Source organism: Euprymna scolopes, chromosome 2 (assembly GCF_053919585.1).
Source record: "Euprymna scolopes isolate OS-2025 chromosome 2, ASM5391958v1, whole genome shotgun sequence".
Taxonomy (NCBI): domain Eukaryota; kingdom Metazoa; phylum Mollusca; class Cephalopoda; order Sepiida; family Sepiolidae; genus Euprymna; species Euprymna scolopes.
In genome coordinates this window covers 202,253,983-202,266,881 of record NC_136483.1, presented here as the reverse complement: position 1 = coordinate 202,266,881, position 12,899 = coordinate 202,253,983, and the positions used below count along the sequence as shown (strand labels likewise).

General features: G+C 31.9%; 1 protein-coding gene across 2 annotated transcripts in view; it reads left to right on the top strand.

Moving 5' to 3' along the window:
* Window positions 1–12,899, top strand: part of LOC145302159 (uncharacterized) — a 140,403-nt gene that overhangs the window by 101,380 nt on the left and 26,124 nt on the right. For both annotated transcript variants that reach the window (XM_080144636.1, XM_080144635.1), the window contains exon 6: window positions 3,037–3,146. In XM_080144636.1, the coding sequence (XP_080000762.1) occupies window positions 3,037–3,146 (110 nt within the window). The remainder of the gene's footprint in view (window positions 1–3,036; window positions 3,147–12,899) is intronic.

Sequence of the window (12,899 nt, the reverse complement as noted above, 5' to 3'; positions counted from 1 at the left end):
AAAGATAATAATCAATAATATTATTTTATATGGACATTCGATAATCATGCTCTAAAGATAATAATCAATAATATCATTTTATATGGACATTCGATAATCATGCTCTAAAGATAATAATCAATAATATCATTTTATATGGACATTTGATAATCATGCTCTAAAGATAATAATCAATAATATTATTTTATATGGACATTCGATAATCATGCTCTAAAGATAATAATCAATAATATTATTTTATATGGACATTCGATAATCATGCTCTAAAGATAATAATCAATAATATCATTTTATATGGACATTCGATAATCATGCTCTAAAGATAATAATCAATAATATTATTTTATATGGACATTCGATAATCATGCTCTAAAGATAATAATCAATAATATCATTTTATATGGACATTCGATAATCATGCTCTAAAGATAATAATCAATAATATTATTTTATATGGACATTCGATAATCATGCTCTAAAGATAATAATCAATAATATTATTTTATATGGACATTCGATAATCATGCTCTAAAGATAATAATCAATAATATCATTTTATATGGACATTCGATAATCATGCTCTAAAGATAATAATCAATAATATCATTTTATATGGACATTTGATAATCATGCTCTAAAGATAATAATCAATAATATTATTTTATATGGACATTCGATAATCATGCTCTAAAGATAATAATCAATAATATCATTTTATATGGACATTCGATAATCATGCTCTAAAGATAATAATCAATAATATTATTTTATATGGACATTCGATAATCATGCTCTAAAGATAATAATCAATAATATTATTTTATATGGACATTCGATAATCATGCTCTAAAGATAATAATCAATAATATCATTTTATATGGACATTCGATAATCATGCTCTAAAGATAATAATCAATAATATTATTTTATATGGACATTCGATAATCAGGCTCTAAAGATAATAATCAATAATATCATTTTATATGGACATTCGATAATCATGCTCTAAAGATAATAATCAATAATATCATTTTATATGGACATTCGATAATCATGCTCTAAAGATAATAATCAATAATATCATTTTATATGGACATTCGATAATCATGCTCTAAAGATAATAATCAATAATATCATTTTATATGGACATTCGATAATCATGCTCTAAAGATAATAATCAATAATATTATTTTATATGGACATTCGATAATCATGCTCTAAAGATAATAATCAATAATATTATTTTATATGGACATTCGATAATCATGCTCTAAAGATAATAATCAATAATATCATTTTATATGGACATTCGATAATCATGCTCTAAAGATAATAATCAATAATATTATTTTATATGGACATTTGATAATCAGGCTCTAAAGATAATAATCAATAATATCATTTTATATGGACATTCGATAATCATGCTCTAAAGATAATAATCAATAATATCATTTTATATGGACATTCGATAATCATGCTCTAAAGATAATAATCAATAATATCATTTTATATGGACATTCGATAATCATGCTCTAAAGATAATAATCAATAATATCATTTTATATGGACATTCGATAATCATGCTCTAAAGATAATAATCAATAATATTATTTTATATGGACATTCGATAATCATGCTCTAAAGATAATAATCAATAATATTATTTTATATGGACATTCGATAATCATGCTCTAAAGATAATAATCAATAATATTATTTTATATGGACATTCGATAATCATGCTCTAAAGATAATAATCAATAATATTATTTTATATGGACATTTGATAATCGTGCTCTAAAGATAATAATCAATAATATTATTTTATATGGACATTCGATAATCATGCTCTAAAGATAATAATCAATAATATTATTTTATATGGACATTCGATAATCATGCTCTAAAGATAATAATCAATAATATTATTTTATATGGACATTTGATAATCGTGCTCTAAAGATAATAATCAATAATATTATTTTATATGGACATTCGATAATCATGCTGTAAAGATAATAATCAATAATATCATTTTATATTGACATTCGATAATCATGCTCTAAAGATAATAATCAATAATATCATTTTATATGGACATTCAATAATCATGCTCTAAAGATAATAATCAATAATATTATTTTATATGGACATTAGATAATCATGATCTTCAGATAATAATCAATAATATCATTTTATATGGATATTAGATAATGATGCTCTAAAGATAATAATCAATAATATTATTTTATATGGACATTCGATAATCATGCTCTAAAGATAATAATCAATAATATTATTTTATATGGACATTAGATAATCATGCTCTAAAGATAATAATCAATAATATTATTTTATATGGACATTAGATAATCATGCTCTAAAGATAATAATCAATAATATTATTTTATATGGACATTCGATAATCATGCTCTAAAGATAATAATCAATAATATTATTTTATATGGACATTAGATAATCATGCTCTAAAGATAATAATCAATAATATTATTTTATATGGACATTCGATAATCATGCTCTAAAGATAATAATCAATAATATTATTTTATATGGACATTCGATAATCATGCTCTAAAGATAATAATCAATAATATTATTTTATATGGGCATTCGATAATCATGCTCTAAAGATAATAATCAATAATATTATTTTATATGGACATTCGATAATCATGCTCTAAAGATAATAATCAATAATATTATTTTATATGGACATTCGATAATCATGCTCTAAAGATAATAATCAATAATAAGCTCCAATTTAAAAAAAAAAAATTTATATCTTTTATTCACTATTCGATACTCATACTCTAAATATAATAATCAGTGATTAGCTCCATTTTTTTTTTTTTTTTTTTTTATTCACCAAAAATACGAAGTGGCCTTTATCTTTTTTAGTTTGAGTAACGCCAGATGTATTTTGCTAGTGAAGTTGAAACGAGACAGTTTTTAGAAATGTTTGATGTATTTGTTTAATCCTTCTATTTCTAATTAGCCTATTCTCATTGACAGGTGTGCAGAAGAGGCCCTCAGTATCCAGGTGGCCGACCGTGATGCGGCCGACGTCCAACATGTGAAAACTTATGCTGCTTCGTATCTTGCCTACAATTTAATATTTGCAAGTAATTTCCATTTTTCTTTCTTTAAACTATTTTTCCTTCATGTGTGTTTTTCCTCCATTTTATGTGTCTTTTTCCTCCATTTTATGTGTGTCTTTTTCTCCATTTTTATGTGTCTTTTTCTCCATTTTTTCATTTTTTCTTTTTTTCTTTTTCTCCATTTTTATGTCTTCTGCTCCATTTTTGTGTGTCTTCTGCTCCATTTTTGTGTGTCTTTTTCTCCATTTTCATGTGTGTCTTTTTCTTCATTTCTACGGGATATTGACAAGTATCATGTGATCCCTTGCATGGTACACAATTCTAAAAAAAAATGTCATCTCTTGAATAAAAACATTATTTTTTATTGGAATCCTTTGAGATGAGTAATTTGTTATTTATTTATTTATCTGTGAACTGTTATTCTCATACATTTATATTTGATCTACCTCTGCATTCCATGTTTAAAAAGGATGTGTCCTCTATAGTATTAGACCTGACCAAATGGTTAATTGTAGGCATAGACCGATTCATTCCATCAAAAATAAATCCAACAAAAACCTAACAGCCAGCCATGCTTCTCCCCAGAATGTGTTGCTGCCATCGCGCACAGAAATCACTTTTTCCATAGCTACCAACGTAATAGATGTACTGAGCCTAAAGCTGCTTTCAGGACTGCCAGCAACCACTGTAAAAAAAGTAATAAAAAATGCAAGAGAGCTATATGCTCAGTCCAAAGTAGCTGAGCAGCGGCTTGGTTCCCACCAGTTTTGGCAAATAGCAAACGGGATCCTGAACAGAAGCGTGCGTTCAATCCCAACCATCATCAATAGACCTGACGAGATCTCGTCAGCATCAGACAAGGCCAAACTATTTGCCAAGAACTTTGCAGCTAATTCTACCCTATGTGACGAAGACCATCAACTCCCTGTATTTTCTTCTATAACAGACAACACGCTATGCAACATACAAATATCTGTTTGTGATGTCACCAAGCTAATCAAGAACCTCAATTCCAGTAAAGCAACTGGCCCTGACGGCATTCCAATTATAGTGTTGAAAAAGCTTCAATCAGAACTTGGCCCCATACTTACAAAACTGTTTAAACATTGTCTTAAGGAAAAGTGCTTTCCAACACCCTGGAAAACCTCATCAGTATGCCCTGTATTTAAGAATTAAGGTGATAAGTCATCTCCCTCTCAGTACAGACCAATAAGTCTCCTGTGTGTCATGAGTAAGTTGCTGGAATCCATATTAAATAAAGAAGTAGTCAATCACCTCAGCAGAAATAACCTTAGTGACATGCAATATGGTTTCCGTTCTGCCAGATCTACAGCAGATGTGCTAACGGTTATATCCCATAGGAGTAGTGAATCTCTCGAGAAAGGCTTCCTTTCTAGGGCAGTTGCTCTTGACATATCAAAGGCCTTCAATAAGGTATGGCATAAAGGCCTATTTCACAAGATTTCCAGCTACGGTATAACTGAAAATGGTCTCTCAATTATTAAATCATTTCTCTCTGATAGGCTCATAAGATGGGCAGAAATCAGAGGCCTGAAGTATTAATGCTGGAGCCCCTCAGGGGTCCATCCTGGGCCCAACTCTCTTCCTGATCTACATCAATGATCTCCCAAAACACATACTTAAATCATTCGTTGACATCTATGCTGATGACACGATCATCTATGGCAACACATCACAGGCCATAAATGACAAAGTTCTCTCTGATTCTCTCTCCTCTGATCTTGAGTGAATGGTACAGTGGGGGAAAAGGTGGCTGGTTACTTTTAATGCATCTAAAACCAAGCTCCTATCTTTACATCATCAATGCTCTAATCCTCATCTGGCATCAATTGAAATGGATGGCTCTCGTCTTGAGGAGGCTCCATGTTTTGACAAGCTCCTTGGATTGACCTTTACTCTTGATCTGAAATGGAACACGTACATCAAGTCTGTTGCCAAGGTTGCTGGAAAAATGGTAGGATCCTTCTATCACTCCAGAAGATATCTCACTGCTGATGCAATTCTGTATCTATATAAAAGCTAAGTATGTCTAAGGATGGATTACTGCTGCCACATGTGGGCAGGAGCTGCTAAAAACAGCCTATCCTGCCTTGACAGAGTACAAAATAGACTTTGTGGCTTAGTGGAGGATGCCCATTTCTCTTCCCTGCAACCTCTCTCCCACAGAAGAGACGTTGCGAGCCTGTCTTTGTTTTATCATTATTTCCATGGCAATTGCTCGTCTGAGCTCCAATCCCTGGTCTCCCCTTGCCAATCTTTCACGATAAACATCTGTCTAGCTTAAACCACTGTCAATAATTTTCCCTACTCTTTATCTGTGCCTAAATCAAAGCGTAGATTCCATGAACAAAGCTTCTTTCTCAGAAGTGCACGCCAGTGGAACTCTCTTCCATTTGCCTGTTTCCCACCTGACTACAACTTGGATGTCTTCAAGTCCAACATAAACAAATTCCTGATAAACCGCCCCCTTAAGTAAGACACTTTATCAAATCTCCATTACTAACGATTACTACGATATTATCCCATTGATTACTGTTGACGCAATAACCCTTATCCCCGAGTGGCTTCCGGGTCTTGATAAGTGGTGACTTCCATGTAAAAAAAAGAAAAAAATTGTTGTTTCACCACGTTTCAACCAACTATTCCTCTGGTCTTCTTCAGGTGGTTAACCACAACAGGATAGGAATGCTGAGTCTCTTAATTGTATCCCCAGTAATTACTGCCTTCCATAGTTGTTGTTGTCTCATTATGTTTTGGCCAACTAATCCTCTGGCCTACTTTTAAGTAGGATTGAAATCGCTATCTTCAGACAACAGGCTCATGGTGCAGTAGATGGAGGCAACAACTATGAAGATGAGGAAAACAGTCCGCAAATAAATAAATAACATCATAATTTGTTCATTTACACAAGAGGTTGGTCATGAGGACAAAGGTCTCACACGGGTTATATATCTCACCACTGCACAACACTAACTGCTACTTAAGCTTAACTATTTAAGACAAACTCTTTTTCCTATTGTGCCATAACCTAATCCAATCAGCATCGTTTGATATCTCTCAGATGCCTCCTTTTCCTGTAACATATATTTGTATTATTCGTAATGTGAAATGTTTTCTCAAAATTAACACCGCTGGTATATATAAAAAGGCTGGTATATAAAAAAAGGAAATGAGTCATTGTCAATTTTCTGAACAGAAGGTTAGAATTACTGAATTAATGTTGGAATTGATAGAAATAACTGACTTCACATGGATCACAGAGAGAGTGAGTGAGCGAAGTCATCAGTTTATTGGAGCATTACACGTGTGAAGCTGTTAATTTAAAATGTTCTGCTAAGATATAATTAAATATTAATAGCTATCATCAATCTCTCTCTACCTCCTCCTCCTCTTCCTCCTACACCACTGGTCAGTGATTTGGAACAAAGACCAATGCGAATAAACCTCCTCTGTCTTCAACCGTTTTGTTTTGACAATGTAATTTCTTGACGTATGAAAAAACTGGAAAGATTGCAGAAAGGATGTGTATAGTATCAAACAACTAACAAACGTTTGATTATGAATTTTCATGAGTTACACACGCGCGGTTGAAAGGTGAAGTTTACGTTTGGCATGTCATTTTAAAGTTTGGTCAAAAGCTGTGAAATCGAGCAATTACTTTAATATTACAAGTTTATGAAAAAAAATTATTGCAAGAAGGATTAAAGCAGAATAGTTTTGAAAAAAAAATGGCTTGGACACTTAAACGGATTAATTAGTAAGAGTAGGTTAAGGAAAACATTGGAAGAAATAATGACAATGGACTTTACAGAAAAGCGGGATAACTAAAGACCTGGTCAGAGATAGTTTTTGTTTTTACTTTAGTTTGCCCCAAATAAAGTACATTGCCACTTAGTTATGAGGGTGCACGGTGAATATTATAGACCATATGGAACATAGTGTGGATGTGCGTATGTGCATGCATGCGAAATCGAAATGTTGTCACTGGTGGCGGAAAAAAAGGATTATAAAAAAAGAGAAAAAGAACGATCGCGGGAGATAAGATAATGTTCAAGATCACGTGAGATGTGGAGAACATTCTAGATCACGTGGGTGACGTCACGGCTTTAACAATGATGAAATAAAAAAACGAGTGAGTTGGGGTTATTTCCTATTCTTTGTCTTGGTCTCGTTTTGTAACTGAAACTGCGTACAAATGTGTGTTGGTCCGCAAACACCGTTACACATGTCCATAGGGATATCTGAAACAGGAAGTTGTGCAGTGAGGTGTTTATTCACATTACATTTAAATTTCTGCATGTTGATACAGTCAGATGGAAGAGAGCAGCGAGGGAATTCCAAAGGCTGACAGTATAACCCTAACGCCCTCTCTCATCCGGGGGTCGGGCACATCTGTTGCTAACCTGGTTCACGGGAGCATACTTAACTGTTTGCTCTTATATATATACTATCGAGGGATACCTGGTGTTGCCCGGGTGTTTGTAGGTGTGTGTTAAAAAAACCCGAAATGTGAAAAAAAACAGGTGCCCGTGAAAAAAAAACAAAGCCTTGACGACGCGCAGTTGGAAAATAGTAAAGTGTGAAAAAAAAACAGGTGCGCATTTTTTATTGATGTGACGGCGATAGCTATTCAGCAGTTAGCATTTTGTGCGGGACAGTTTTTAATGAGGTCAATAAATCGGTTTGTTTGTTTTTAAAAACCCGCTTCCTCGTCTCGAAATGAAAGCTACCGTCTGATATGACGAAGTTGACATTGACCAAACTTATTATATATTCTTCATTATTCAATTGAGAATATCCATCTCAATAAATCTCATCCTCGAATGGTTTTGGCCTTGATGAGTGCCGGTTCATTAATAAATAAATAAAAAATTTAACACTCATAGATAAAGGGTACAATTCTTGGGGTGGTTCCTGTGAACTTCATAGTCTGCCATCTTGGTGTTATGTGCTACGACTGTAGCTCTTTTTCTGTTTTGTTTCAATACAATTTACCTTTTCTAACCATATCTGTGTCTGTGTTTTTCTTTAGTGACTCTTCCAGGCCACAACACATATTTAAGTGTATTTTATGACCGGCAATGCTGGCCGGCCTGCTAGTAAATAATATATAAGATATTTTATTTTGCTAACAAGTATTTATTGAAATATATATATATATATATATATATATATATATATAAAGTAATCTTGTGTGTGTATGAAATAGCGTCTACCAAACTACTGTCAATTTTTGATCTACAAACTAAAAACGATATATAGAGGATTCGGACTTGTGAAACAAATTCGATTTGATTTTTAGCCTGTAAAAATAACTACTAAGGGTTAAAACTAACCGACACTCATAGACTCGACTCTATTTTACTAGGATTTCTTATTCATTTTTTATTCTTTTTCAATCCAAAAGAGGTGTATTGCCTTTTGGATATGAGGATTTACTAATTGGAATCATGCAGGAACTATGTGAGGAGTTGAGCCCCAAAATGTTTGTTCACATTACATTTAAACTGTACAGGTTAGTACAATCAGGGGAAACTAGAAATAGGGAGGGAATTCTAAAGTCTAGGAGTTCATGAGTAGAAATTATTAGAATAGAAGGCTTTCCAGCATCTAGCGACCTCAACAGTAGGGGTTAGGCCTTCGGGACAAGATCAAAGTGTACCATCTGTTCCGGCAGATACTGCACTTAAGATAATTTGTACCAGTCAATGGAGGGGAAACCCTCTATACTGGGACAATCATTATTTTTGGTAACCAGAGTGCCCCCTTTTTGCCTACTTTTAGGGGAGCTGGTTTTTACCTCACATTAAAAACGGCCTTGTGCCTAATTTGCTCAGTGGGGGAGCAAATAAATACCATCTGTTCTTCAGATCTACACTTCAATTTCTTGTTCTCTGTCAGTGGAGAAGAAATCCTTCACGACTGAGACGATTTTTATTTTTGATCCTTTACTCCACATTAAAAAACGACCCTGGTGTCTAACTCTGTCCCGTGGGGAGGCATTGTAAATAGGAACAGTAGGGGTTAGGGGGTTTGTTGCTTGCTGGTTCGTTGAGAATATGTACGTTGAGGAGGCATAAGTGCTACTGCACTATGGGCTAATCTGCTCTCACGTTCCAATGTTTTGCACTGTGACTTTGTTTGGTTTTATTTTTATTTTTTTGTTCAAACCAACTAAAAGAGTGTGAACATCTTAATTATAGCATTTGTATGATTAGAACAGGAAGTGAAATGGCTGAAGTGTGAGAGGAAGACGAGCAAATGCGAGAACAGGCAACAGAAGAATTAGGTTGAGTTTAATCGCTCAAGTTATAAACGGCGAGTTTGTTTTTTGCTAGTCAACCGGAAGTAATTCATCCTCTGCAGAATTAAAAAACTATTCTTTCAAAACCTTCATTTTGTCCCCAAATAAGGCATATTGTCACTGACACGTGTAAGGGACTACTGTAATGGGGGTCATATTAGAAACGGGGGGGGTCAACTTAAGGAGATGCAGAGTTGGGCAATTACATTTTTAGATTATCAATTATTAATTGATTTTAATATGTTTAATATTTATTCATTAACCCTTTATGACCTGAATTATTATGTAGATGATAAAAAAAATATTTATTGTTCATTTTAGTTAGTTTAAAGAGTAATGATACTATGATTATCTTCAAACTGGAAAAATTATGAAGTTCAATAGTTAAACTACCACCGAGGATTTTTATATATGAGAATTTATATATATATATATATATAAACTTACCTTGATTATTATCCATAGTGTTTGAAAAAAGTGTTTATGTCAAACGAAATCTTCCACCCTCTGAGACAGATGGCAGCATACTGAATGCAATCTGGAGGTATTTCACATCTACCCAGATACTGAACTAATATGTACCAGGCGTGTTTGAATCAATTTCCACTTTATTTATGCCGTTATATTCATTTATTTACGATTGAATGAATTAGTTCAACCAGATCATAAAGGGTTAAGCGAGTGTACAACCACCTATCAAAAATGATGGGGGGGGGGGGCAAGCGTTTGTACTGATATTTACTATCCTATAAATAATTATATTATATTGTAATTTATGATCTTTTTTGCCAGGTTTTTAAATGATGTTTCCTTTTTTGAAAAGTGTCGGCTGAAAGACGTCTTAGGAGAGTGTTCTTTTAATCTCTCTGCTCCTCTCTTTTTGTGTGTGATTTTTATTTACTTAAACATTGAATTAGAGTGAAAAAAATTTTTTTGAAGTGTCTTTTAGTTTTCACACTTTTTCCTTTGATGTTGAAATCAGGGATGTGCAGAGGAGGGGGGTGCTAGGGGTGTCCAAGAACCTGCCCCTTTTACTCCGATTTTAAAAGTGTCCTTTTCAGAGGAATATATTATTGGTCTATGCCCTATGTAGTTACCGTTTTTTTTTTTTTTACTTGAGCACCTGCCCTTAAAATGTTCTCTGTAGGTCATTGAATGAAACTAAAAAAAATACCTCAACATTTAATAATAATGGCATGTATTATTCAAATATTTAATAAACTTATAATAACCCTAACCCATAAAATCTTTTCATATAGAATAACGTTTCAACAAGTGAAGTTAGAACAAAAAGAAGACAGAAATAAGAAAGAGAAAGTGGAAATTTTTTAAAAAGAGAGCAAAATGTATCAACCATGTCGGCTTAAATGTCACAAATTTACACATGCTAACTTGCATAATTGGACATACCCCTATGCGTTGTCCTGTTGTTTGTTTTTATTAACAATACCATGTGTACATTTGTAACGTCGGATTTTTTTAACAATACCATGTGTACATGTGTAACGTCATATTTTATTAACAATACCATGTGTAGATTTATAACGTCATATTTTTTCAACAATACCATGTGTACATGTGTAACGTTGGATTTTTTTAACAATAGCATGTGTAGATTTGTAACATAGTATTTTATTAACAATACCATGTGTAACATCGGATTTTTTTAACAATAGCATGCGTAGATTTGTAACGTCAGATTTTATTAACAATACCATGTTTACATTTTGTAACGTCGAATTTTTTTAACAATAGCATGTGTAGATTTCTAGGATCGTATTTTATTAACAATACCATGTGTACATTTGTAACGTTGAATTTTTTTAACAATAGCATGTGTGAATTTGTAACATATTTTATTAACAATACCATGTGTGCATTTGTAACAGCGGATTTTTTTTACAATAGCATGTGTAGATTTGTAACGTCGTATTTTATTAACAAAACGTATACGTATTTGTAATGTCATATTTTATTAATACATTAATAATAAAATTTGTAACATCGTATTTTATTAACAATACAATGTGTACATTTGTAACGTCATATTTTATTAACCATACAATGGGTACACATGTAACATTGTATTTTATTAACAATACCACCATATATTTGTAACGTCGTATTTTGTCAACAATACCATGTGTATATTTGTAACGTCGTATTTTGTCAACAATACCATGTGTACATTTGTGACGGAGTATTTTATTAACAATACCATGTGTACATTTGTAACGTCGTATTTTATTAACAATACCATGGGTACATTTGTAACGTCGTATTTTATTAATAATACCATGTGTATATTTGTAACGTCATATTTTATTAACAATACCACGTGTACATTTGTAACATATTTTATTAACAATACGATGGGTACATTTGTAACGTCATATTTTATTAATAATACCATGTGTATATATGTAACGTCGTATTTTATTAACAATACCATGTGTACATTTGTAACGTCGTATTTTATTAACAACACCATGTGTATATTTGTAACGTCATATTTTATTAACAATACCATGGGTACATTTGTAACGTATTTTATTAATACCACGTGTACATTTGTAACGTATTTTATTAATACCACGTGTACATTTGTAACGTATTTTATTAATACCACGTGTACATTTGTAACGTTGTATTTTATTAATACCATGTGTACATTTTAACGTTGTATTTTATTAATACCATGCGTACATTTGTAACGTCGTATTATATTAACAATACCATGTGTACATTTGTAACGTCGTATTTTATTAATACCATGTGTACATTTGTAACGTCGTATTTTATTAATAATACCATGTGTACATTTGTAACGTTGTATTTTATTAACAATACCATGTGTACATTTGTAACGTTTTATTTTATTAACAATACCATGTGTGCATTTGTAACGTTGTATTTTATTAACAATACCACGTGTGCATTTGTAACGTAATATTTTATTAACAATACCACGTGTGCATTTGTACCGTCATATTTTATTAACAATACCATGTGTACATTTGTAACATCGTATTTTATTAACAATACCATGTGTACATTTGTAACGTCGTATTTTATTATTAATACCATGTGTACATTTGTAACGTATTTTATTAACAATACCATGTGTACATTTGTAACGTTGTATTTTATTAACAATACCATGTGTACATTTGTAACGTATTTTATTAACAATACCATGTGTACATTTGTAACGTTGTATTTTATTGACAATACCATGTGTACATTTGTAACGTTTTATTTTATTAACAATACCATGTGTACATTTGTAACGTTGCATTTTATTAACAATACCATGTGTACATTTGTAACGTTGTATTTTATTAACAATACCATGTGTACATTTGTAACGTTGCATTTTATTAACAATACCATGTGTACATTTGTAACGTTGTATTTTATTAACAATACCATGTGTACATTTGTAACGTTGT